The sequence below is a fragment of the Sparus aurata genome, chromosome 14 (assembly GCF_900880675.1).
Source record: "Sparus aurata chromosome 14, fSpaAur1.1, whole genome shotgun sequence".
Lineage (NCBI taxonomy): Eukaryota > Metazoa > Chordata > Actinopteri > Spariformes > Sparidae > Sparus > Sparus aurata.
The window spans coordinates 17,077,068-17,102,695 of NC_044200.1; the positions used below are offsets into that span (position 1 = coordinate 17,077,068).

At 45.7% G+C, this 25,628-nt stretch overlaps 1 protein-coding gene across 2 annotated transcripts; it reads left to right on the top strand.

The window, feature by feature from the left end:
* On the top strand, window positions 1-25,576 carry prrt4b (proline rich transmembrane protein 4b). 2 transcript variants are annotated; one of them, XM_030439241.1, is made up of 4 exons: window positions 1-153; window positions 6,622-7,753; window positions 15,664-15,801; window positions 22,810-25,576. In XM_030439241.1, the coding sequence occupies exons 2-4, from the start codon at window positions 6,715-6,717 to the stop codon at window positions 24,876-24,878; spliced, it is 3,246 nt and encodes a 1,081-aa protein (XP_030295101.1). In that variant the 5' UTR covers window positions 1-153; window positions 6,622-6,714; the 3' UTR covers window positions 24,879-25,576. The 2 variants fall into 2 exon arrangements, with proteins under 2 accessions (XP_030295101.1, XP_030295102.1); XM_030439242.1 differs by lacking the exon at window positions 15,664-15,801.
* Window positions 25,577-25,628: the final 52 nt, after the last annotated feature.

Genomic DNA, 25,628 nt, shown 5'->3' on the forward strand with positions numbered 1-25,628 from the left:
CTGGAACTCAATTCCACACAGACGAACCTACACAGGCTCAGAAAGACGGTCTCTCCCGCAGCACACACACACACTCACACACACTGACAAACACACACACACATACACACACCGCTGGCTGTGGATTCTCCATCTTATTCTATACATCTGAAGGTAAGCAGCTGACATGATTTCATCTCTCTCTCTCTGTCTGTATGTGTGTGTGTGTGTGTGTGTTAATCAGCTGTTTTTGCATCTAGTGATAGGGGATGTGTGGGTCTGACTCCAGTGCGACTCCAACACGCTGACACACAAACATACTGTATTTCCTTTAATACATGGTGGCAGCGTTTAGGATTAAAGAGATCACATTGAATGGTTTAAAATATGAGAAAAACAAGAAATGTGTGTGTGTATGTGTCTGTCATCTGGGCACACCTGATGTATAAAGATGTTAACATCTGTATTTTCATGAGAATCTAGCTCGGATTGTCCAATCACATCCATCCATGTTTTTTCAATCTATTTTGACACAAGGATGTACAGAATACATGTGCATGAATGTGTGTGTGCGTGTGTGTGTGTTTTGGTGCTAGCAGATGCTGTAGCAGGCATGGCTGTGTGTGTGTGTGTGTGTGTGTGTGTGTGTGTGTGAATGCCCATTTGCATGTGAGCGCAGCACACACTCCTACAAGCGGAACGGCGGAGTCCAAAAAGGTGCTCAAATCCCGGGGATTAGCGAGACGTCTTTGGCTTCAGCTGTCACCATGGCAGAGGCAGTCGGTGGAACGCCTGTGTTCGAGAGCGCCCTTTTATAGCCGGCAGGTTCACTGCATTCATCAGCTCTTAGGCTAACATAAGCATTAGCCCCGACACAATTAATGTCATTTTCAAGCACGGGAGGATTTAAAGGAGTATGAGAGGCGTGGAAGATGTTCAGAGGAGCAAACTAATCCCAGAAAATGGAAAAATTACATTTGAGTGAAATCAAGTTTTTCCTGTACAAATAAAAAAGTCCAGGAGAGTTTCTTTTTTTTTTTTTTTCCTAAGTGTCGCTGCCAATGTTCTGAGACTGGATTTGTAAGATGTCCATAGGAAACCCCGCAGATTAGAAGAGCACGGCATTAATCTCGTTTGTAAATAGCATGACTCGGGAAGCCGTCTGGTTGTAGAGCCTCGCAGGACACGCGGTATGTAAACCTGTTGGAGTCGTGCCCCGCGATGCTGCTCACAGGTTTGGCTATTTGCGGACGCGAGAGCAGTTCTCGTTACGGTCAATAATGTCCAGGGGACTATTGACCACAGCTGGTTGAACCATTTCTATCTGCGGTCTGTACCTCGCAACCTGCAGTAGTGTACGTTCGTAACGGGAGGACAGAGAATGAAAATGATGCCAAATGAGGAATTAAACAGGTATCTTAAGGTGGCAACGGACAACTTTCCCTCCTTAGTGTTTCCAAATGGGGTTATAGAGGTTTATAGACAACCAATGTAAACACAGATGGGTACATTGTTCAAAATCCATTAGAAATCTGTGTGTTTGTTTTAAACTGGCATCTAAAAGGGGAGGATTTATGGCTCAAGCCTTGTTTTGGTCGGTATTTCTCGTGGCTTTACACCCCAGCGTTTTCCAGAAGCCTGCCTGATATTGTTGACTTGCTCAGATTGTCTTTATTTCACCACTTTTCTTCAATAATTGTGCTTCTGTCAGAGGCTATGTAGTTAAACTATTTCCTCTTTTTGTGCGTTTTAAGTTAATTGTTAAGGTTTCCAACACTGTTCTGCCTCGATCAGATGTCCGTCGGAATCTGCAGGTTAGAGGTAGTCGACGAGATCGGCGCCACTCTCATAACCTTCCTGTAAAGACTACAGACAGATGCAGATTATTTTAGATTAGCATAAAGAATGTAAACAGGTGGTCCGTCTTAAAAATCAACTCGTTATATTGTCTTTGTTCAAAGCTTCTGTTGTTATGAAAGCTCATTCCCAACTCGTCAATACGGCGCTATGGGATTGTAGGTCGGGTCCCACGGCATCTGAGAGCGTCGAGTCGGGACTCAAAAATCAACCAACTTACAAACGTGAGCTCAGGTTTGGTTTTGAGGAGACTTATGCTACTGACTAGCTACTCCTGGTTCGAGGCAGTAACTTTCTGAAGACTTCACAAGATGTTTCCACCTGTTTCCCGTCTTTATGCTGATTTTAGCTAACTGCTTGTAGCTGTTAAAAATTCTCATCTGGCTCTCAGCAGTTTTCCAAAATGCTGACCTGTTGCTTTAAAACAACAACATAACAACAACATAACCCATCTTTCGTCTTTAAAATGATTATGCACTGACATGAACGACAACATGTGTCTGTCCTACGATGAAACATGATACTCTAGCACACCAATAACCTGAGTGATTCATTGTTAAGTACAATATGGACATGGAACATATACCTAATCAATCTTTATTGATATAATTATGGTCACCTCGCTATAATGTTGAGATAAACCAGCCGTAAAGTGAATCCTTGAACGTGCATTGACTAAAATCTTTGAAATTAACACATCAATCACCTGAAATTGTCACTTTTTCCTGGCTTTTTACCTCCATCCCTCTTTCGTGTCCACGACCACGATGACAACTTCAGAGATCGATAGATGGATGGACGGACATTTGCTCGCTACGCTAAGCTCTCTAACGCCTCATAAAGCCCTTCAAATGTGCTGCTTTATGCAGGATAAATCCCCTGCTGGCTTAAAGCAGCCGGTCAGATTGAATCTGTGCAGTATTGACATCCGCGCGAGGCACCAAAGTCAAGAGAGGACAACCGGAAAAAGCCATAAGTTGACACCTTAGATGGGAGATCGAGCCCCCTGGCGTTAAAGAGCCTCGATGGAAAACACAGGACCCAGCAGCACGTGGGCGGGCGCGCATGTATACACAAACTGCACCTTCATATATCCATGGGAATAATACTAGAGTGGAAACTAGCGCTTGTAAATATGCACACCCACACGGCACATTCAGAGAGAAACCGCCGGCACCCACAACAGTAGCCATTTGCAGGGGAGGTAAATTACTCCATTATCCTGTCCTGTGTCATTGATCCCCGGGCCTCGCCGTTCTTATAGCAGGTTTGTTAAATAGTAATGACGTTGACCGCAGTCGATCCGTCTCCATTGGTGTTGGTAGAGCCGTCTCCATTTCAATCACTCAGCAGCGACACACACCTCTAATCCAGTCTCCTTTTTTTTATAGCTGTTTTCTTCCTCTTCATCTTTCTCCCTCTCGTTAGCTTCACCAACGTGGCCCTGTTATCTCAGGCGGGCTTGTAACGCCGTAAAACCGCCGGCAGATTAATTTACGACGGGGGTAATTTCCGTGGAGAAAATGTGGTGGAGCAGGTTGACGGCTGATTGAGAGCAAGATGGCTGATGGTCCTGGGAGGAGTGAGGAGTGGGGGGGGGGGGCTAAATTGGAAGACAGGAGTGTGTTTGCAGAGTTAATAAAAGAGGCTCTGGCAACAAACTGAGATGAGCATTAGGGAGACTGCCGCAGAGTTTACTCTCCTCGACTGCGAATGCCACGACTGAATGTCAATACGGTCTCTTTGTCTCCGTCTCCTCCGTTGCCCTTGTCTTCTGCTCTCTTGCCCTTCTTTCCTCCTCCTCTTCCTCCGTCTCTGCTCCGCTGAGCACGCTACAGTGTCTTCGTCGGGAGCGGCGAGACAAAACGCCAGCGAAAATAATAGAGGGGGACTTGTAAATTCCCCACAGACACTTTTTACGGTTCCTTTCCACTCGCTCTGCTGCCTGTCAAACCAGACAATGCCTTCACACTAACAGGCGTGTGTTTGATGCGGGTGACAAGAAAAAGTTTAAAAGCCCGAGCTAGAATCGCAGCCGAGCTCAAGCTGTGGCGTACTTTGAATATTTAGCGGCTCGTACATTAGGTGATCAATTTGTTAGCTTGATTGCTAGTTTGTTTAAACTATGACTAATGATTGAGTGGGTCCAGTGGGATTCCAAAAATCTTTTAATTGTTTTACGGGACAGGAAATGCATTCAACGCCTAAAGTGTATGCGTATGGTGACATAGAGAGCAGGGAAGGGAGTGCTAACTGCATAACAGACAGGAAGTTAGCTAAAATGACGCCTACAGCAGCTTTAAAAGACACCACAGGCCTTGTTTTGTTTACCACTCTAGATATTTTTATTTTATCAGTTGGTCACATAACCCACAGAGCTCCGTGGAGCGTTTTAATGTCATTTTGCTTGGTGCTTTGTTGTTTTCTTAGGCCCAGAACTTTTAAAGTGCAATATGTAAGAATCAACCACCTGTTGAACAGCATATCACCGGAGTGGCTAACTGCTGCTAAATGTATTCTGTTTCTGACTGTAGCTACTATTAGCTTGTTAGCTCAGTTAGCCATGTAGCTAGCCGGAGAGTTGGTGTTTGCAGCGCTGGCACAGGACCTTTTTGACCTCTGGGAGAAAGAGGTTTTCAGGCCCAGAGCTAGCTGGTTAACATGCTAACTAGCATGATAATTATAGTAACATTCTTACATTTTGCACCTTTAATGTTTTAATTCTAAATCCTACACACTGGACCTTTAGCAGATTGGGAGATAAAGTATGGTCTAGGATAAGCAGTACCTTCAAAAGTGTATGTCTACACTTTCATGACCGATCAACTACATAAAACCTTTATTGGGGCTTTAGAAATGGGCAGTGAATTGTAATGTTATGATCAAATCAGAGTTGCAGTGCATAAATAACTTCAGCTACTTTTTCCTGGAGGTGGACGACCCGATACTGAAAAACATCTTTGAGAAAAGACCTTCGCCTGTGCGCTGTGACAAGATGAGTCAGCATCAACAAAATACCATCTGCTTCTGTACTTGAGTCAAATCAAACAGAGAGAGAGAGAAAGCGGAAAAGTCTACTTCTGAGTGATTGGAAAGAACACTCAGTCCCGCCGAAAACTGCTCCTGTGTTGCTGATATAAGTCGTGCAGAGACACTGTTGATAAAGATCCTTCTGATGGAGCGATACCAAGACCGCTAACTTAAAAACAAGCAGGAGATATGCTGAGAAGTGAGAGTTTTCTTTAACCACATAGGTAAGACTTAGTGAAAGGGATATCCGCTTGAAATGTGAGAATGTTAGCCAGAATGAATTATACATATTCCTGACAGTGTCTAAATTATTCATCAGTTATGCATCAAATCAACAAAAAGGCAATCAGGGACTGAGGGTATGTTGCCCCGAGCTTTACAACTAATTAAAATACACTCGGTTCCTCAAGCCCTTTCTCTTTCATAATTTACTCGATTCTTAATGTCTTAAAGTAGCCAACAAAGTGTGCAAGCGTGGGTGTGAGTACTCGGTAACAGTACATGTGGGCAAACAAGCGCAAACACGCAGAGTCAGATCCAAATTCATCTACAATCGCATCTCTGCGCGCATGAAATGTGACCGTGCGTGGGTGCGGGCCGGTGCGAGCGTCTAAAAACAACCTCACCTCATTGCAGACTGATTTTTCATGCGGTTCGCTCTAAATGCTAAATCCGGGGGGGTTGTGTGGGAAGCTCTGCATTTGGACACCCCCCACCTCGTAGTCGGTCCTCATATCTCGGGCATATGACTGTGCATGCACGTCGGTTTCATCCCTCCAGGCGGGAACGGAGGGGGAGACGGCGGGGAAAGTCTGTGCTCTCCTGATCGGCGAGATCAAGCCAGAGACTCTCATGCTAGTGGCTGATTGATCTTGTGGCAAGAACTGGAGGAAGCGGAGGGAACTGGCGTGGATTAGAGGGAAAATAAGAGGGGGGAGTCGTAAATCAACTTGTCGGAGAGGAGAGTGCAAGGCTGACGACAAATAAAGTGTGAACTAACACTCATAAAGAGGACAAGAGGATGACAGAGAAAGCTGGAGGGAACTTGTGATTCCTGTGAATACTGATGTCTTCCTTTTTACTCCCACACGTACAGATCTCTTCGCTTTAAAGAACAAATACATCTGAGATTGAAAGAGAGCGAGGGCAAAAATGTGAGGGGGGGGAGTTTAGTGGGGAGTTAAGTACAGCTAAAGCATACAGGTTGTTGTTCTCGCAGGGGAAATTCCTTTGGTGCTCCAGACTTTTCACTGAGGCAACAGGCTAGTGACTTTGAACCACCCCACAAAAGAAAAAGGGGTCCCTCTATTCTTACATTGTTCCTCCCCAACCCCACTCACTCACACACACATTAAGTCTTGACCATTCCTCGCTGAATAGAGTACATATGGATGGAAGTTCTGGCTCTTAATTGGTCGGTCTGTGCAGCCGTCCAACCGCTGCGACACAGCACGCACGTGGGACATAAATACTGACCACCACATCTAACGAGACACCACTAATTGTCGGGTGCCCATAATATTTAAGTTCTTGTCGTGATCTGTGGTTCCATAGCTTCTATACTTGATTTGCTTTTTACAGTCTGAAAAGCGGGTCACACTCTGGGAAAACGGAAATGCAGCCATCCAAAAATGTCCGCCGAGAAAGAAAAGACGAACAGATGCGAATTCTATTAAGTTTCCCGTCAACTTTAAATTTAGCTGTCCTGGCGAGTGGATGAAAAGTGTGTCACTCGGTGTGTTTCTTGTCTTTCAGGCTGTTCTGCCGGAGAGAGCCAGCCAGACCCGCCTCGGGGAGCAGGAGGATGGAGAACAACATGTGACCGATCCGTGCGCCACTGTCGACAGCATGCTTCGCCTCTTCCGGACCTTGGCCTTCTGCTTCTGGTGTGTTGTGCTACTTAACAAGCAGGCTGTGGCTGACGAAGAGGCCCTGTGGGGACCGACGGAATCGAGCGAAAACCCACCGGAAAAAAAACAAAGCTCTTCCTGGTGGCCAAAGCTTCCTTCGCTTCCTTCGCTTCCTTCTATTCCTTCTATACGATTCCGTATCCCCTTCTACGGAAGCTCAGATGGAAACGACGAGGCTGCTGCGCTGACCAATACAGCCACAGGGCTGACGGAGCCAATCGATCAATTGCAAGACAACTCGGGTTCAGGCGACGGGAGCATTTCTGATGCCTCTGAGCCACCCACCACTTTGGCTCAGGGGCTCCTCACCAGCGTGACGAAGATAGGAACAGAATCACTTCCCACGGGGACATCAGATTCTCCACACGGCGGCACAGCGCAGAGCCACAATGACACTCTTGTTTCAGACTCCTACTCTCCCACAAGCACTTCTATCAGAAACACTCTGTTCACCAACAGTCCCACAAGCACAGGCACCCCTGAACAAAATGCGACACATACCCACCCACCATGGGGCACCACACCAGCAGCTGGGCCCAGCATGGGTGCCACTACACAACACCTCCCAGAGGAACACACTGATGGAGAAGATTTCACAGAAAAGATCCCGTCGACGATAGCGCCAGAAACTACAGTTCCCACTGCCTTGACATGGGCAGCAACCCAAACCACAACAACAATCCCAGGACTGGTGGAGACCGCACTGACCAGCAGACCCCCTCCGAGGTCCTCAGAAACCACGTCTGACATTACACCACATGACTCGTCTGTTAGTGTTACCCTCCATGCCGGAGAGGCCACCGTGACAGAAACTCAACCCGCTCAGAGTGAGGCCGACCTAGGCTTCTCTGAGGCCAGGTCGGGGCCCGTGGAGGAACAGCCGGGGGTAATCACCACTGCCATGGGGATCGATCGCCAACTAGAATCCATAATAAGCACAACTGAGAGCCAAAGGGTTAACTTCCCAATAGCAGGAGGTAAGCAAAGTTAAAGGAATCAATAATGGCTGGATTGACTGAATAGGTGTGATCAATCACGTGCTGGCAGGTCTTAAGGGTTCAATAGATGGCTGTCACGAGGCTGCAGACAGTTTGTTTGATCAATGGCGTTTCTGACATGGTAAGTAGTCAAAGGTTGGGCATTAGCATAAATCAAGATATTGTTGAAACCCGGTCAACAATCATAAAGTGAGTCTGGAATCAACATTTACACGACTGCGCTGATATTTATGTGCTGGAATGTCTGAGCGAGAGAGAGTATCATAAAGGTTTACTTTTACGTTTTGTTTTACATAATGTGGGTTTACTCTGTGGTGGTTTTAAGGGAGTATAGTAAATTCAGTCATTTTCAGTCAGTCAGTCACTGATGAAAAGTTCTGTAATCTGAAAAGCATGGAGGTTTGCAGCAGCTGAGGAAGACAGAGACTTCTCTTAAAAAGTTAAAAAACTACTGAAAGAAACATAAAAATTGTTCCTTACTGCTCGTCTGGTGTAGTCCAAGTCTCCAGAACCTCCAGAGTTTCCAAATTGATAAGGAAAGATGTCGTTTACACCCTCAACACAAGGTCGAGCTCATGCATGCTAGCGTTTTTAGCGCTATAGCTACAGTGAAGATTTCAGGGTTTAAAGTCCTCCCTGAGCCATAACATTGTTTTATTGTATTGTGTTTTTCAGTTGTTTTATTGTTTTTTGTTTGTTTCTTTTAAACAAAAAAGTAATAAATCAACAACTGGGAAAAAAACTACACAAAAAAAGATAAATTGGAAAAAAAAAAGATTTTGAAAGAGGTAATTTATTTTTAAGCTGAAATCTTCACTGTTGCTGGTTAGCTAAAAGCATTAGCATTTGGGATCTAGTGGCTTCCTGAGACTTGGACTGACCAATTTTTTTTGTTGTTGTTTTTTTAATGTTTTTCTGTTTTTTTTTAGGTTTTATAAAACTAGTCCCCATTGACTTCAGTTGTTTCGGAGAATGCTGCACGTTATTTTACACTCCAGAACTGTTTTGCGGACTACGAAACTTCACGTGACCGCCATAAGGATGAGGAGTTAATTACTGAATCCGTTCCTTTAATAGACAGACATTAGCTCAGGCTACTGATCGTGCGGACAAACAAATTCCAACAACATGAATTCAACATCTTAATTGTGTTTCCAGCGCTCGCTGTCCACAGACCACGACACAGAGACGTCTGAACGGAGAGCAAAGCCGCAGAATCTGTTGCTCAATCTCTTGGATGGGTTAAAAGCCTTTTTGAGTGATGCTTTGTTGTTGACTGGCCGCATCCAAACCCTAAGTTAATTTGCGTTTCACAATCACTTTCAAGAAATCTTAACTAATCCCTTAAACACTCTTTGATGAGTTTTCAAGCAGCAATTCCACGCCAACATTTCATAAGCCATTACCTCCATGAATGGAATAAAACAGTATGTGATTGAATTCAGCTCGATGGGGGTGGTGCTCTCCACAGAGCTACTGGTCGCTGTTAGGTTTCATGGAGGCTTTGATACAACACTGAGGCCATACCTCCTTATCCACGGCCCATCCCCCAACACCAGTGGCAGTCTGGTGTCTGTATTCCTAATGAGTGTTCAGAGGAACATCCTCCTGCAGGTACGGAGACATTCATCATGTCAGGTCAAAGGCTGAGCCTGAAGATGATGAGTCGATTATTCCCAGCCAGGGAGGGACGGCGTCCGTTTGATAAAACCCTGATTGTTGTTGTGGATGTATACACACAGCAGTGTCTGCTTGTGTAGGACGTGGATATATTCTGCTAGTGTGTATTGGCTAGTTTCTCTTTTTTAAATCTGCCATCCCACCGAATGTCTGCATATAAAAGCATAAATTAAAAAAATAAAACATTTTGAATTGAAATTAATGTTGGTCGACACAATTTGACACAAACCATTCGACAAAACAATAATAAAGCACCTAATCCCAACTATTATTATCACGCTTTCGACAAAGCCTGATGTATCTGGCGCCAGAAATCAAAGCAAAGTCTCGACTGGATCAATCGGAAACTATCGACTATCGTCTGGCAACAATTTAGCCTCTAGCAGCAACGATCAATGTTTCCGATCTCGCCAGTGGATACTAGTATAACAAATTACAGGTATCGGGGGTTAAGTCTTCCTCTTCCATGCCTTTCATTCAGGTTTGTAAGAAAGTTGATGTTTGAGTCTCATTCCCAAATCGTCAACAAATACTTTGGAATGCTTTGGAATCTCAAAAATCTGCAAACAAAAAGATGCAACTCAAGACTCGACTAGACACGTTAGGAAAACATAACGGGTTAACACGTAACAGGGAGACAGACCTAATCTATCTTCATATTGATGCAGATCCATCCAAAAAATATAATATAATAATAAAAAGCTTAATTGTCAATAGAATATCAGACTGTTGACCTTCACGCAACCAACACCCACTTTGACCAGAACGCTTCCAATATCAAAATCTTCTCTCCCTCCAACACATTCTGAATTTTAAGTGCAGATATATGAAATCTGTGTGTGGAGTTTAGTACGGTGCTGATGCCAAACATGTAAATTTTCTGTGTTAGGCTTACAGTCGTGCGTTCCATTATGTAGATCCTGTACCCACTGAGATACAGCTGGTGGTCTTACATCCTTCCAGTTAACATTTTTCTTGGCGATCAATAAAAGTGTGTAATAAAGTATGTATCTCTCAAATGTCTCCTAATAGGGAGTAGAAAGATATATATAGATTTAAATGTTAGCCTTTGGTTCAAGAGCACAACTCAAATTGTCGCAACTTTCTGTTTTTAAGCAACTTAACAAAATGAAATGTTACGGTCCATTAAGTAGCTGTTTTGGAGCTTTTTCAATCATGGGAGACAATGTTGGCGAAGGAGTTTCTTTTTCAAGCATGATACAAGAAAAAAGCTTAAGCACAGCTACTAAATGGAGCTTGAGATTGAGATTGTTCTGTCAACTGCTGTGTCCGAGGTTGCAAATGGACTGAGACCGAGCTCAGCGTCAGACAGAACTTTAACAGCAGCTGGATGACAAAGGTGAAAGTGAAAGCGTCCGTTTAGGATCGTCCACACTGCTTGTGCTGAAAGTCACGTTGTTGTGTTTTGTCTGCGGCGCCCCGTGTTGTGTCTGCACTGGGTTTTTTCGGTCGTGCATGCAGAAACGACGGCCCGGGTGGGGAGGGTTTCTGCTGCTGCTGCTGCTGCTGTGGCCACGTATCAGTATTCCAAGCGCACACTCAGCGAAACCAGCCCCTCTCCTGTGGGACCGTCCGCTCGCCAGTCGCCGTTCACGGATGCTGAACATGGCTTCTTGCCATTTAGTCTCCTCCCTCCCTCCCTCCTTTTTTCTTGCAATCTCTGTACAAACACAAATCCCCGTCACTCCTCTTGTCACGGCCACGGCTGCTGTGAAGGTTGGAAAGACGTCTTGACGGGAAAGATGAGGGGAAAGCTTCTGGTCATCCGTGGAGGAAAATGACAACCATAAGAATGAGGTGCCTTTCTTTTTAAGCGATTACACCTTGCCAAAGGACACAGGGGACGGGGGGGGGGGGACTAATATGAAAATGAAAGCACGGCGGCCCTGCATTATCATACATTATCCCTATGTGAATATTCTGTCTGTGTGCCGGAACTGAATTTTTAAAGCGGCGCCGTCTCTCTGCTGGAGGTGTGGCTCACGACCACACAGACCAAAGGGGGGGGGGGGGTGTTATTGATCGAGAGAGTGTTTGCCAGGTGGCAGTGCCCTTGAGGAGGCCGTCAGGTAAGAAGAACAAAAACAGCATTGGTCTGCATCTGTGTCGAGGACAACATCTAAAATCGAAGGCAGTTATGAAAGGAGAGGGTCAAGGCTGATGTAGATTTTCTTCCTGAGAGCTTCCCTCCTCCTTCTTCTCACCCCTTCTCCCACCTTTTCATTAATGTAACGGCCACACCGGACCCTTAACACACTCCATTAACACCTGTGAGGATGCATTCTCTCTGTGACGTGAGCGCCATGCCAAACAAGTTAAAGTGCAGCCTCTGACGTTATGGAAATTGGGTTTTAAAAGCAGAGCATGTGACGTGAATATCTGATGTGCTGGTATAGAATTGACATGGATAAAGGGGCTTTAACGCTGCGCTGACTTTAATATAATGTTAATCTTTCTCATAATGACTTCTTTTACCAGAGAGAGTCCATGAGTTTTAAGACACTGGAGGGATCAGGACTGTTTGTTTTTAGGATTTGACCCGCAGCTCTCAGGCTGAAATTACCCAGACTGGCAGGGGTGGGCTCAGGATGTGTGAGGGGCCGGGGTGCAGAAATGAGAAGGGCACCAGCTGTATGCAGGGGGGCACCAGAGCAGAGGAAGTGATGACATGTTTATAGTGATATCATATTTTGTCCACTAGAAGGGCACCTTAGAGGACGTGTTATCACATTCTCCACCCCAAAGGACACTTTTTCATGGTTTGTCCACTAGAAGGGCACCTGAGAGTAATTTGCCTTTGGGAACGGCACCCTAGAAGATATTTTATTATATTTTGTCCACTGGAATGGCACCTTAGAGGACACTTTATCTAATTTTGTCCATTAGAAGAGCACCGTAGAGGACACTTTTTCATGTTTTGTCCACTGGAAGGCCACCTTAGAAGACACTTTATCATAATTTGCCTTCGGGTATGGCACCTTAAAGGACACTTTTTCATATTTTGTCCACTAGAAGGGCAACTTAGAGGACATGTTATCACATTCTCCACTGGAAGGGCACCCTAAAATACACTTTATCATATTTTGTCTTAGGGTATGGCCCCTTACAGGACACTTTTTCATGGTTTGTCCACTAGGAGGGCACCTGAGAGGACACTTTACTGTAATTTGTCTTTGGGAATGGCACCCTAGAAGACACTTTATCTAATTTTGTCCATTAGAAGGACACCTTAGAAGACACTTTATCATATTTTGTCCATTGGAAGAGGACCCAGAGAGAACTTTACCTACCATACCAGTTCATGAGTGCCGACTGAGGCAAATATTCAGTTATAAAGCAATCTGGATTATTTCCCATCTTTATTCAAGAGCGATATTAAAGTAAGAACTCACGCCGTAATGGAGTTAACTCGACTCCCTTAGTTACCGTCTCAAAAATGAGCCGTAACAACGTGATGCAATTCAGTGCAAGTACATTAATAAAAAAAGTCAAGCTGAGGCTTCTCACTCGTAGCATCCCATTTATCTAATTACGAGCATCCGACTCCCTTCTGCACGGCCGTCCGACGCATTCCTCTTTTCTTTCCTTCTTATCGCTCAGAGTGTTTGTTACAAGCCCACGCATGTATTCTTTCGCAAACTCTCTCGGGGGCTCGCGTAGATAAAGCAGAGTGTAACGGAGTGCAACATCATCCTTCGCTTATAATCTGTGGAAGCTGGAGATATAACGAGGAGCTGCCTCAGTAAGTTTGGATTCAATTTAGGCCAAATCTGTGCATTAAACCTCAACCTTAACCCTCCCATTCTAGCTTCTTAAATGTGAGGCTCACCTGGCTGGCTCACAGGTTGGTTGCAGACCGAAACAACAGATCATAGATTCATCGACAATGAAAACAATCGTTTGCCGTAGCCGCGATTGTCCTACTTTGAGGACACGAAGGCCAAAACAATGTACTAACGAGGCAGCGAAAATGATAATTCAGCACTTGTGTACCGTCGAGCTGCTCAATAAGTGAAATGCAGATCCACTCCCTCTCCCTCTCATCCCTTCTTTGCTTTTATTTTCGCTCTGTCAGCAGAGACTTTGTACATAGCTGGTCATCAGTAATTCTGCTTGCTTGTGAGTGAGTGAGCGAGCGAGCGAGCAAACATGTTCTGCTGTCCTCATATCCCGTTTGCAGAGCAGATCTCGTTAGATGCTATAATGTAATCAGCGCAGATCTGAGATGCTGCTGCTGTTGCTGCGTCTCCCTTCCAGTCATTTTATTTTTTCACTCGACAACACAAAACAGCAGCTCGACTGTAAAAACGAAACGGCCGTGACAGCGAAGGCTTTTCAAGGAAGGAGAGCTTCAAAACATTTTTGCTGTTCGAGTCGGCTGCTGTCAGAACAAAGATACCTTTGACTCGCGCTATTTGAGAGTCTAAGCTGTTAAAAGGTAAAAAACAGAAGACAAACAGATACGCTGGTTGTTATTACAGATGTGTCAGCGTGGGTGTGTGTGGTGTCAGATATGGACCGACATGAACACAGAGAGAGATTCGTGGGTTATTTATAATTATTAAATCCACAGTGAAGTTTACAGTTTGCACTCAGCGTATTCAAGACAAGACATCCTGCCTCTGTTTGTGTTTGATATCTACATTTGATGGTTCACTGCAAAACAAAGAAAGAACAATGGGCCTTTGTGTGTAATATCAGTCAATTTATCTATATTTGAACTTTTGACCCCCTAAAAGCGGAATTAGATTCGAAACCCAACAATCAGGAATCGGTCGAGATCTGTTAAAAACCTTCAGTGCAAATCAGATATGTTACTAATTTATTATGTAATGAATTCATTGCCTCCCTCATAAAACACTTGCAAGCTGACTGAATTGTACTTTAAATGTTGCATTTATTATGTCCGAGTTTATCAGCTTGACGTCCGGCCCCATTCCATCTTCCATCTATTGATCAACAGCAGAATGGCGTGAAACTGTCGACCGTGCCGTAAAAAAACAGAATTGTCGGACCAACTTAACACACATAAAACACTGTGTTCAGATCGATTTTTTAAGCACTTGTGTTAATCTGACGTCGTAACCTGACTGTAAAACCAAATATGAATAATGTGTTTTACCAATAATATATAAAATGTCTGTTTTTCTGGGACTCAGTCGTAAAAACGTCTGCAGGGTGCCTTTAAAACCTCGAGAACCACAAAAATTTCTTTAGAACACCAAAAAAAACAAAAATATGAGCTGCACAAATGAAAAAAATCGTACAATTGTTTGCATAACGCTGATTTAGAGAAACAACCAACCGAGGACTTTAGACACCCTGGATCTGTCTGACAAACACGTGTACTCGCCTTGAAGGCCTCGAGCCTCGGCTCCAGGCACTGGAGTTTTACAGCATTTATCTCTGTTGCTCATCGCTCTCCGTCTCCTTTGGCTCAGACAAGATCTCCAGCTGTGTGGAGGCCGGCGCTTGCAATAAGGCAGATTTTGCAATTGCTTGGGAGACTTTTAAAACTCATAATTAACTCGGAGCGCTATGAGCGTGGCCTAGATTACGTTCTGCGGCCTGGTAGCAGCTCGCATTGCCTGGTAGCTCATTATTCCCCCCCACTGGTCCTTATGCGTCTAGAAATCCTTTATTAATGATTATTTCCGAGGCTATAAACTAACACTGTACCTGTTATTCCTGGCTTCATCAGCAACAGATTTCCCTGACTGTCGTCCCAGATCTCGTGCTGTTAAACACACAAATCTTCGGCGACGTATTTGAAGGGAAAACAGAGCGACGTGGCTCCGTTTCTTTCCCTGTTTTTCCCTCTCTGAGCTCTGCGACTGAAACGACGGGGGTCTGGATCTTGGATGGACCAGGATGTACACGCCCACGCACACGCACGCACATCAGGATGTCAATGCAATTAGACTACAGAGGGGCCAGACGACCGCGCCATGGATGACTGGCCACTAACTAAATGGATGAGAGGCCGATCCGTTTGACAGAACTGGGTTAAGAAATACAGTCCCTTCCATTTCCTGCAGCGCGAGGTCTCAGACATGATCTGACCGGAGAACAGAAAAAGGGTTAAACCTCCCTTTTTTTTTTTTTTTTATTGCTTATCTCTTCCTCCTCAGACCGCACTGTTGTGTTCCCTGATCGTCTCATAGGTTAAACTGCATGTGTCTTCCCAGGGCGGCCAGGCAAAGAGGATAAGGAGGATGAGGAGGCCGAGGAAGGCGCAGCTCCTTCAGCAGACGGGGACGCCGGTTTGGCAGACACCTCCGCGCCGTCCGCTAAGCCGCTGACGCCATCCCAGCCACGGAGCACAGGTGAGGAAACAAATTCCCTCAGACGCTGAACAAACGCTGTGACTAACTTCGAACTTGGCACCGTCAGGAGGGACAGCACGCTGCCGCTTCCATTAAACATCCTGTAGCTGCTTCAATATCAGTAAATCTGTCAGAGGACTGGGGGAAAAACAATTACCCCTCATCCCTCGCCTGAAGCCTTTAATTGCTTCCAATGGGAGGAGAAAGCTGCTCGTTCAAGCTGCGACTCTGCAGAGAACTCCTGAGAAAAGAAAAGACTGGGAACAATCGCCGAATATTCCCCCGTACTGTCTCCGAGGTAAATACCGATCGATCCGATGCCTTTTAAAAAAAGCTGAAAACACAGAAAAGTATCGACCGAGTGTTCAACGACAGCAGGGTTCAAATGAAGATTTCCCGCACACGTCAGACTTAGCCAATGTTCGGTTTGGGAATCTATTCTTTAAGGCGGGGTGACAAATTGCTCTTCTTATCGATTAAACATACAAGAATAATGTAGGTGCAAATACTGGAGAGAATGGGCTCGGATGTTTCAACAGTTTTGGTTAATATGTGCGCTTTTATCCACCTGTTTCTATGCACATTTTCAATTTCTGCACCACCAGCTGCATATCTAAACCAAGTAATCAACTAACTGATGGTAGTGGATCGACTCCCATTTCATTATTGCTGGAAACAAGGTTAAAAATTTGCACTTCATTAGGATTAGAAGCTCGGCTATTGACAATTAACACACTCGGGTACCTCTTACTTCTAACTTTCCCAACTGGCTCTAATTGATGTTGCAAGTCTTTAAAAAAGGGCTGACAGATATCACTTCATTCTTACAAATGCCTCAGTAATTTCCCCAAAACAGCTGGGCACTGTAGTTTTTGGCAAACATCTCTCGAAAAGAAGTAAACAGTACTTTTCTTGGGGACTATTTTGAGCGGTGGATTAATACACAATTGTTGCCCAATAAACACGTTCATACAACAATGGAGCTCCATGGCACAGAAGAACCGGCTGTATGAGGATCTGACACAGATATGTCGGTACAGCAGAGTGACTGTAAGAACAAAAATGTCATAATTGAACAGTAAAGCTGCTGTATTATCACCAGAAATCCTTAAATATAGTCCGTTCTTCACTTTATTTTAGTCCCTCATCGCGGACTTGACTCCGGGTGAAGTATGTTTCAGATTCACTTTCAGCCCAGTTCACAGGAGCAGATGTAACCCACATTACCTCGCCCAGAATAGCAGATGTTGTCAAGTGATTTTTAAAAATAGACTTGTCAAATGTGCCATTCGCTGCCGATGGGACTCTACGGGACTCACCAGCCTGGTGCGTCACAAATTAGTGACCGAGACAATGACGTTATTATACATCAGCCTGCCTGCCGTCTGAATGTCCTCAAAGATCAGTTGATGAGAGTATCCGCTGCAAACAAACTGATTTACAGTTATCATACAGGCTCTCCTATCTGTTTCAATTGACCTGCCGCGTGAACTGCGTCCATCTAAGAAGCAGCCTCGCATGTTTTTTTTGTCCCCAACACACACGGCCTGCCCTTCGTCAGTATGCAACGCTCTGACTTCTCTGCGAGCTGCATCTAAATTGCTTTTCTCTGAAGTGAGCCAAATTGAAAATGAAGGCAATCAGATGAGAACTACACGGAGCTCTCAGCGCCGCGATGCAGAATCAACACAAAGCCAATTAAAGAATTCTGTGTGTTCTGTTTTTTTTTTTTTCCCGTTGTCTTCGCCCGCGTAACATCAAACATCCTTCACCTTTATGAACTCAGATTGAGGTGCCTCAGGTGAGACCTCTGAAGGTTTTAATGGCAAAAACCCAGAGAGAAATGAAGACATAAATACAGCCCCCCTGTGCAATAATAGTGTTTCCACCGAGGACGAAATGAAACTACTCCTCACTAGAAATGATCTGTGACGCATGTCCGGTAATATGGTTTTGCTGGTTTCTCGGGCGATTAGTGTCCATTCATCTTTCCAGACCGTGCGCCTCCCCTTTGTGTTAATAATTAACCGAATCATCTCAAGGCAGCTCCGGGATCTTGAATTCTTCTGATTTATGCTGAATTTCAAATCATATATATACAGTAATCTGCGTTTAATAGCTGCCGGGTATTTCTGAAATAAGGGTTTAATGCAGAATATAGCTTCATTGATCGAGAGAGGGCTTGATGTGTGGTTTTTAGCCGTGCTATCGTAGCCTGGGGAGGGTAACGTCTGTCGTCTCCAGGTTGGTCTGCCCACTACTTTGGCGCAAAATGGAATATCACGATAAAAAATGAAAAGTTCCAGTTTTAAACATAAAAATAAAGCGGAAAATTATCCACAACATGTCAGGAAAAAACGATTATGAGGTTGTCTAGTGTATGTATTATGTTGAAGACGTGTTTACTGAAGTTAGCATGCTAACAAGCTTACCCCAGCCTGCCCCGGTCCCAAAACTCACAGTTCAGACAGCTAGCTGAGCTAACGGCAGCTACAATTAGCAGCAATTAGCGTTCCTCTGCTGATACACTGCCCCCTATTTGTTGTGAATGGGATCTATTATGTGCACCAACTAGTCTGTGCAGTTTGATGCTGAGCAGACAGTGGAACTAAAATGAGAATCAAATTTCAGCAGTTAAAACGACCTCTCAGTTGGTTTCCAGGCGCTTTGCCTTCCCGCTGTGTCCGTCCACTGTAGATGTGTGCACTGTCCCCACCGTGAGAGAACTGTTCCCACAGGAATGTGTCAGATGACCGAGCAGCACGCAGCGGAACGTAACGTTCTGATCCGTCCCTGTACCGCAGCCACCACATACCAAAAACCCTGTCCAGGCCCGGCGGCTCAGATGTGACAGCTATTGACACGAGCAGGGGGGGGGGGCAACAAAACCTGGTGCTGATTCAATACGCGTCACGTTTTTTTTTCTGAGTAGGTGACAGCGGTACTCTCCGGAGCGGCAGCTATTGACACGAGCAGGGGGGGGGCAACAAAACCTGGTGCTGATTCAATACGCGTCACGTTTTTTTTTCTGAGTCGGTGGCATCCAAACCCTCCCCATCGCCCTGGAAAGTAAACAAATGGACCGAGAAGTCATTGGCATAACACCGCGCTGAACCCCACCTACTTTATCAGCAGCCTCCACATTCACACCGCCTGCAGCTGTGTGTTTGTTTCTACACTCCGGTCACAGTTTTTCCCACACAGCCGCTGTCTGCTCTGACAGGAAGACACTGCCAGTGCAGTCATATTTAATACCATCACTTGAAGCTGCAAACGTCAGGACTTTTCTGGAGTATTAAACACAGCTCCCTGTGACTCATATGGCGTCAAATCTCACATTTCACATTTCACATTTCTCACTCTGTTGCTACAAGTAATGATTACTGCTACCATTGATCAATATGCCGACTGTTGGCTGTGCTATCGGCAATGTCGGTCAGTCGGCCAGTCAGGCGCGACTGGATGGATTACCATGAAACATACGTATTTAACACTCGTGGTTCCCAGATGATGAATCCGAATTACCTGGTGGCTCCCTGACTTTTCCACCAGTGCACCTTGAGGTGACGTTTGTGGGTTTCAATAAAAAAGAAAGTCTAAACTATTGGATGGTTCGTCATGAAATTCTGCACAAACATTCATTCATCATCCCCTGAGGATTAATTATTAATCGTGTCAATTTTGATCCCCGACTTTGAATCCTAGTCCCATAAACCACAACTGCGCTTTTGAAAATAAGCTAACAAGCGCTAGCGTGGCTGTAGATTCTTGTCATCATCTTAACTTATTCAGTTTAAATTAGTATTAGTCCATTAAATGTCACAAAGAGTGCAAAACATGTCCATCACAAGTTCAAGTTGCTTGCTTGGACAGACAGGAAGTCCAATATTTGATACTTTTACTTGATTTTCCGACATTTGTCAGATTTTATTAGGCGGAAATAAATTGGAAATACATATTTTTCCTCTTACGTGTCACTATAGCTATCAGTCTAGACTGTTTTGGTGTGAGTTGCAGAGTTTTGGAGATATATTTTCTTTCCATGCAGTGTGCAGTTAATCATGGATAAGAGGCCGGCTAAGTTTCTCATCCGTGCTGCACACAACAAGGCCAGTGGCTCGTCTCAAGCAGCCTAACATGATCAGGGTTTCTGGAAAGAGACATTGCTCAACGGCCAATATCTCCAAATCTGCATTTTTTATTTTGGCCTTAAACTGTCCCTTTAAAACCCCTCAGGACACTGTGTTTATAGCTCTGTCATTCCCCTCTGGCAAATACAAAGTCATTATGGAACAGGATGTTTAATGGCTGTACCGCTTGTACTTTCCTGGCGGAACAGCAGCATTGTGTCAGCGCGTGGAGGCTCTGAATGTTACTGACCGATGCCGACGTGACGCCATTTATTGCTCTCAACAACACAGTCCAGTGCCACGCCGAGGGCTCGTTATGAGAAGGGTGCAACGAGGGAGCCGTCTCAACAGCATTTCACTTTTGTTATTAAAGGTTCACAAAGGATGAATTAAAAAAAAAAAACTGAACGTCAGTGCAAAATCAAAGCTCCTCCGGAAAATACTGTGACGCTTCAAAAGATGACTCAGGGCATCTGGAAAAAAAAAGGTGCTGCGTCGTCGCGCAACAGTGGAAGAGGCAGCAGCTGGCAGTCGGGTAATATTTCCTCGCGCTTGACGTTTTCATCACAACCTGCGACGATGATTCAGGTCCGGGGTCAGGAGATGAACGAGGGGAAAAAAAAAATGGTGAAGACTTACTTTGTCGACAGGCGAGACAGCAGGGTAGCGCCGGAGCGTACAGTAAGCTAAATCCTCCGCCACTCCAGATGATCCGAGGCAGGGAAAAGAGCAGGGCTTTGTTCGCTTTGAGTACAGAAAAGTGTCAACGCCATAAACACATGCAAAATGCAACCGATACGAGCACAAATTGTACAAGAAGCAACATTAACATTAATCCAGGTGAAAGGGGCTTCAGGGCCGTTTGCACCTCGGCACCATCAAGGCCGCGTTGAGCACCACTTCACTCTCCTCCACAGAGCCAAAGCTGCAGATTTCCAGTTGAACACAATGTGATTGAAGCAGCAGCTGCCATGCGTCGAATCTATGCGATGCAAAAAAAAAAACAGCCGAGAGCAGCAGAAGCAGAAGATGTAAAGTATGGGAGGAGAACAGGCAGTCAACAAGAACAGAAGAGTGTCCCAGTCTAAAAATAACAAAAACCCACCTATGGGAGTTTCCCCTCTTTAAAGGCGGGTGTTGGAGGGAAATCATAAACAAAAGGAGCGAAATTAGGGGACCAGGACAGGGTGGGATGGGAAACGCACGGACACAAACCCATAAAAGTACATCAAAAAGGCGGATGAGAAACACTTAAAACAAAAACGCTGCAACCACATGAATTCCACTCGTAGTTTTATTTAGGAGATGAATTAGGCATCGTCAATCTATACGGAAGATTTAAGGGTCTTTGCGGCGATGATGCCTGCACGTTTAGGTTCTTAAACTGGCATGTGACACCGCCACCCGATGTAATGTACTCCCCAGACGTCTCTGCACACATTTAAACCCCGCCGTTTTTTTCTTCTCACAGATTTACGTCAGTGCCTTTCCGCCGCGTCTCTGATCCAACACAGGAAATTACTGCAAAACGTATTTATGAGCGCACACTTCGCTGAACCCGCCCGCTGCGTGATTTACTGCGCCGTCCTCGGTCATTTATCCATGTCTCTGCGGCGCGCCAAAGCACCTGGCTCTTTATGGAGGAGTGATCGTCTCTGATAGGCTCGCAGCAGAGAAATGACTGATGAGCCCGTGTGTGTGCAGATGACAGCGGCGCAATTAGAGGCTGCTGCCTTTATTAACACAGCCAGACGCTTGTGGAGGGTCTCAATGTGTTCGTCTCTGTGGTGGAAAGATAGCATATGCGATGCGGTGGTTGTGTTTTATGGAAAAGAACGAAAATAAAAAATCAGAAAGTCTCCCGGCAATCTACGGAGCTTGTTGCCGTGTGACGCGACTCGTGCAACGTCCCAGTCGAGCCTCCCCTCCAGCAGACTGAACTGCATAAACGAGCCCTGCAGGCGCCTTCCGTCACTTTAGCACAAACACGTTTTTTTTTTCTACATGGTTAGTATTTAAATTTCCAAAGCGAAGCCATTTCCTGCGCAGCGTCTAAACGCTGTCGAACGCAATTATAATTAAACGTGCTTGCACAGAAAACTCCAGATGGCTTACGTAATGAGGGAGAAACTTGCTCTGTGGTTCTGAGTGGGCCGATTTCGAACACACACACACACACACGCCACTGCCTCTTCTCTTTTTTTTTTTTTCGCCCTGCTCAGTTTGAAGTTGACTTCTTACAAGCTTTTAAACAGGATTAGCGCATTGAGAGGATAGCATGCTCTCACCGCGTTGGACATGAGCCAGTTTGTTCGCTGGCTCAGATACTTTGATACGCTGATTAAATGCTTCCGTATTTTTCTCACGAGCACACGATTAGTGATATAAAATTCAAAGTTTACAGCTGTTGATTCTCTTGTTGTGGTCCTCCATTTCAATTACGCATTGAGATATTAAAGGAGACATGTAATGCTCATTTTCAGGTACATAATTTTATTTGAGATTAGTTTTCTCATAGTGTCCAGTGTACTCTCCTCCACCTCTGTCTGAAATGCTCCGTTTTAGCTCCTGTCTCTTTAAGGCTGAGACAGGAATACCCCTCAGAATACCCAGTCTTCTCTGATTGGTCAGCTCACACACGCCTGAGCCAGCACCTCTAACATCAACAGAACAGCTGTGCTAAATCAATTCTAACGTGCCAAACTAGCCGCCAGGCATGGATAATGCAAATGTGCGACATGGTGACGTAATGTGATGTCACAAAGTCACAGAATTAAAGGCGGGACTACTGACGAGGCACATTGCACAAGAAACATTGAAGGAAAGCAAGAAAACAAAAAAAAACATAATAACCATTGAATTTCTTCTGTCTTTTCAGGTATTCCCCCAGAAACTCCCCACATTCCCCTGGACACGGAAGACTGGATGTCCAGCCTGACAGACAGCAACGTCACCTTCCTTCCAGATTGCAATAAAGAGCGCTCCGGGATCTGCAACCTCTCTGACACGTGGGAATCCACGACCCGCTCAGACATTAAGCCCACGCAAAACACCACTGCCATGAACCAGTCAGTCAACCCCTTCCTGATCCCGGCTCCGCTCATGTTGGTGCCGCTGTACACCGACTGGAACAGTGCCATGGCAGCTTGGGGCCTGGCCTGGGAGGTGCACGTTTACGGGGCTGGTTGCGCTTTTGCGATGCTAACGATAGCATCAGCGCTCAATCTGCTCTGCTTGCCGCTACGATGCCCATCCGGATGTGGCTACTTTGCTCTGGTCAGTCTGTTCCTGCTAGCTGCCGGTTGTACCAGATCTTTCTCGCTCCTGTACGATGCCTACGGCCACCAGGACCGTTTACCCTCCACAGAGGCCTCGCTGATGCTCTACGAAGCTCCGTTTCCCTGCTTGACTGCAGCGTTCGGTCTGGTTTTCCTCCTCCTCTCCATGCGCTCAAGGATGCAGCTCTCCTACTCAGCCTTCCAAAGACCCTGTTTCCTGGCCTGCCTGGTTTTCCTGCACTTTGCCGCTGCATTCGGACCGGTGACGTTACTGAAGTTTTACCAGCAAAAGCCTCCCCTTTGCCTCTTTCTTTCACTCATCTCCCGTGGAGCCTTTGTAGCACTGGCCACATTTCTCTCTACTGCCTATTTTGTATTCTACATCTACGTGCGGGCGGATTCCAAGCACATCTATCACCTGAACAACACGTCTCCAACGCCTGCTGAGCGCTACAACCGCTGCCCCTTCGCAGAGAGCCGCGACTGGGACCGTGCAGCTGTGACCGTTTGTCTTTCAGCATTGTTTTCCTTAGCATGTGCAGGACTGCAGTTGTATGCAATTCTCAATGCTATGGGTGTTGCTGGTGGAGAGGAGGTCTTCCACCCTTGGCCCTGGTGGGGTTTTCAGTTCAGCTGCAGACTGTGCGAGCTCGGCGTTTGTCTCACTTTAGCCTTGGTGGTCGCACAACCGGTCTACTGTTCTGACCACCTCCCAGCTGCAGGGAGCTGCTGGACTGAGCTCTTGGCCTCCAAGTCTCCCATCCTGCCTGGGAGCTACCAGTGGTCCCTGAGCCAGCATGAGAAGCTTGCCATCGTCGATACCGTTGGGCTTGGAGAATCAGAGAGCCTTCCTCTTTACACTCTAATGGATGAGAGGCTTGGAAGCAGTCTGAACGGTCTGGACCTTCTCTACCACAGCAACAGGGCCTTGGCATACCGGGACCTCGACTTGGATTTGGACTTGCATGGTTCAGAGAAGCCAGGGGATGGAGGAGGCGAAGAGCCCTCGGGTGGATCCTCATTTACAAGCGACTCCACCACAGACCTGCGGCCGCCTTCGCCCATCAACCTGCGCCGCAGCATAGACGAGGCACTCTTCAGTGAGGCCCTCTTTCCCATGAGCCTCTTCAGTCCTTCAAGGCCGATTCGCTGCAGTGATCTATCCATAAACAACCACTGCGCACTCCCCAGCAACGGCCTCTGTGATCCTCTCTCAGCTGACCCTGGCCTTTATCGGACCTCTTCCTGCGTGGAGATGGACTCTAAACCCCAGCCCCCTTATACCCAAAATCAACGAGACACTGTTGAAGGTGCTCCGCCATCTCCCTCCCTGTCCTCGTCCTCGAGCTGTTCGTCTCCTGAGCGTTGGAGGGGAAGCTCTTCCTCCTGTTCCCTCTACCGAGCCTCTCTTGGAGGCTCCTCGCTGGTCCTCTGCCCGAGCCCAGAGAGACAAGCCCGCCAGCTTCTCCAGCAAGGCGGGATGGGCAACCTGCCGTCCTCTGGCCATGCTGACCCACAGCGGCTCTATCAAACACTGGGCGCAGCCTCGCAGGAGAGCCTGGACCTGGACATGTCGTCTGAGGCGGACCGATCCGTGCAGGAGGAGTTCATCAGTGTTTGCAGACAAATCGATGCTTTGAGCATCTGCAGCGAGACTATTGATTTATAAAGGACAGACAGGTCAAACGAGGGTTCATGGAGGACGTATTAAGGAGGATGTCTGCTTTGTGTGGCACGTACAGATTATTTGGTAAGGCAAGATTTGTTTTTGTGTACACGATAGCTGCCAAAATCAAGTTTTTGGAGGATTGATGAGCTTTTCTTGAATGTCTTTGAGGGTCTAAGTGCCAAGAATGTCAAAAGCCAAAAGGTAATTTGTAACTTTTACATGTTTGATAAAGGCTGATGAAGTTTGATATAGTCGAAAGAATAGTAACATTTTACTGAGTGGAAAAATAACAGGAATTTATTTGTACAAAATGTTTTTATTGCATTCCAACATTCCAATAGATAGTACTGTGACTGAACTAAGCACTTATTAAATACTACTGAAGTCATTCTCACCCTTTCAACTCAGAATATCATTGTCGTTAAATCTAATGTTGAGCAAACACGGGCTAGAATTGTTTGTCAAGCTATAAACTCTCCATATCAATATGCCTCACATCTTAAACTTGCAGTTACAGTGCGGCAGTGCCCTCTACTGGTCAAACGCACACTATGTTACCTTTATCCTCCTACGTTTATCACCAACGGATTGTGCTTCTACTTACACTGAGAGCATCTTCTATGACCGGCTTACTAATTTATTTATGTTCAAGCATAACTGTGCTCAACACATTGTTTAATAAAGTTTGTTTTATAACACTTGGCTTCATTTCTTTATGGTGCACAATGATATATAAGACAGAAGTCCACA

Bases quoted from the DNA above. Each gene is read 5' to 3' on its own strand.
- prrt4b (XM_030439241.1), top strand. From the start codon at position 6,715: ATGCTTCGCCTCTTCCGGACCTTGGCCTTCTGCTTCTGGTGTGTTGTG. The intron at 7,754-15,663 runs GTAAGCAAAGTT...GTGTCTTCCCAG, and splicing joins TAACTTCCCAATAGCAGGAG to GGCGGCCAGGCAAAGAGGAT. The intron at 15,802-22,809 runs GTGAGGAAACAA...CTGTCTTTTCAG, and splicing joins ATCCCAGCCACGGAGCACAG to GTATTCCCCCAGAAACTCCC.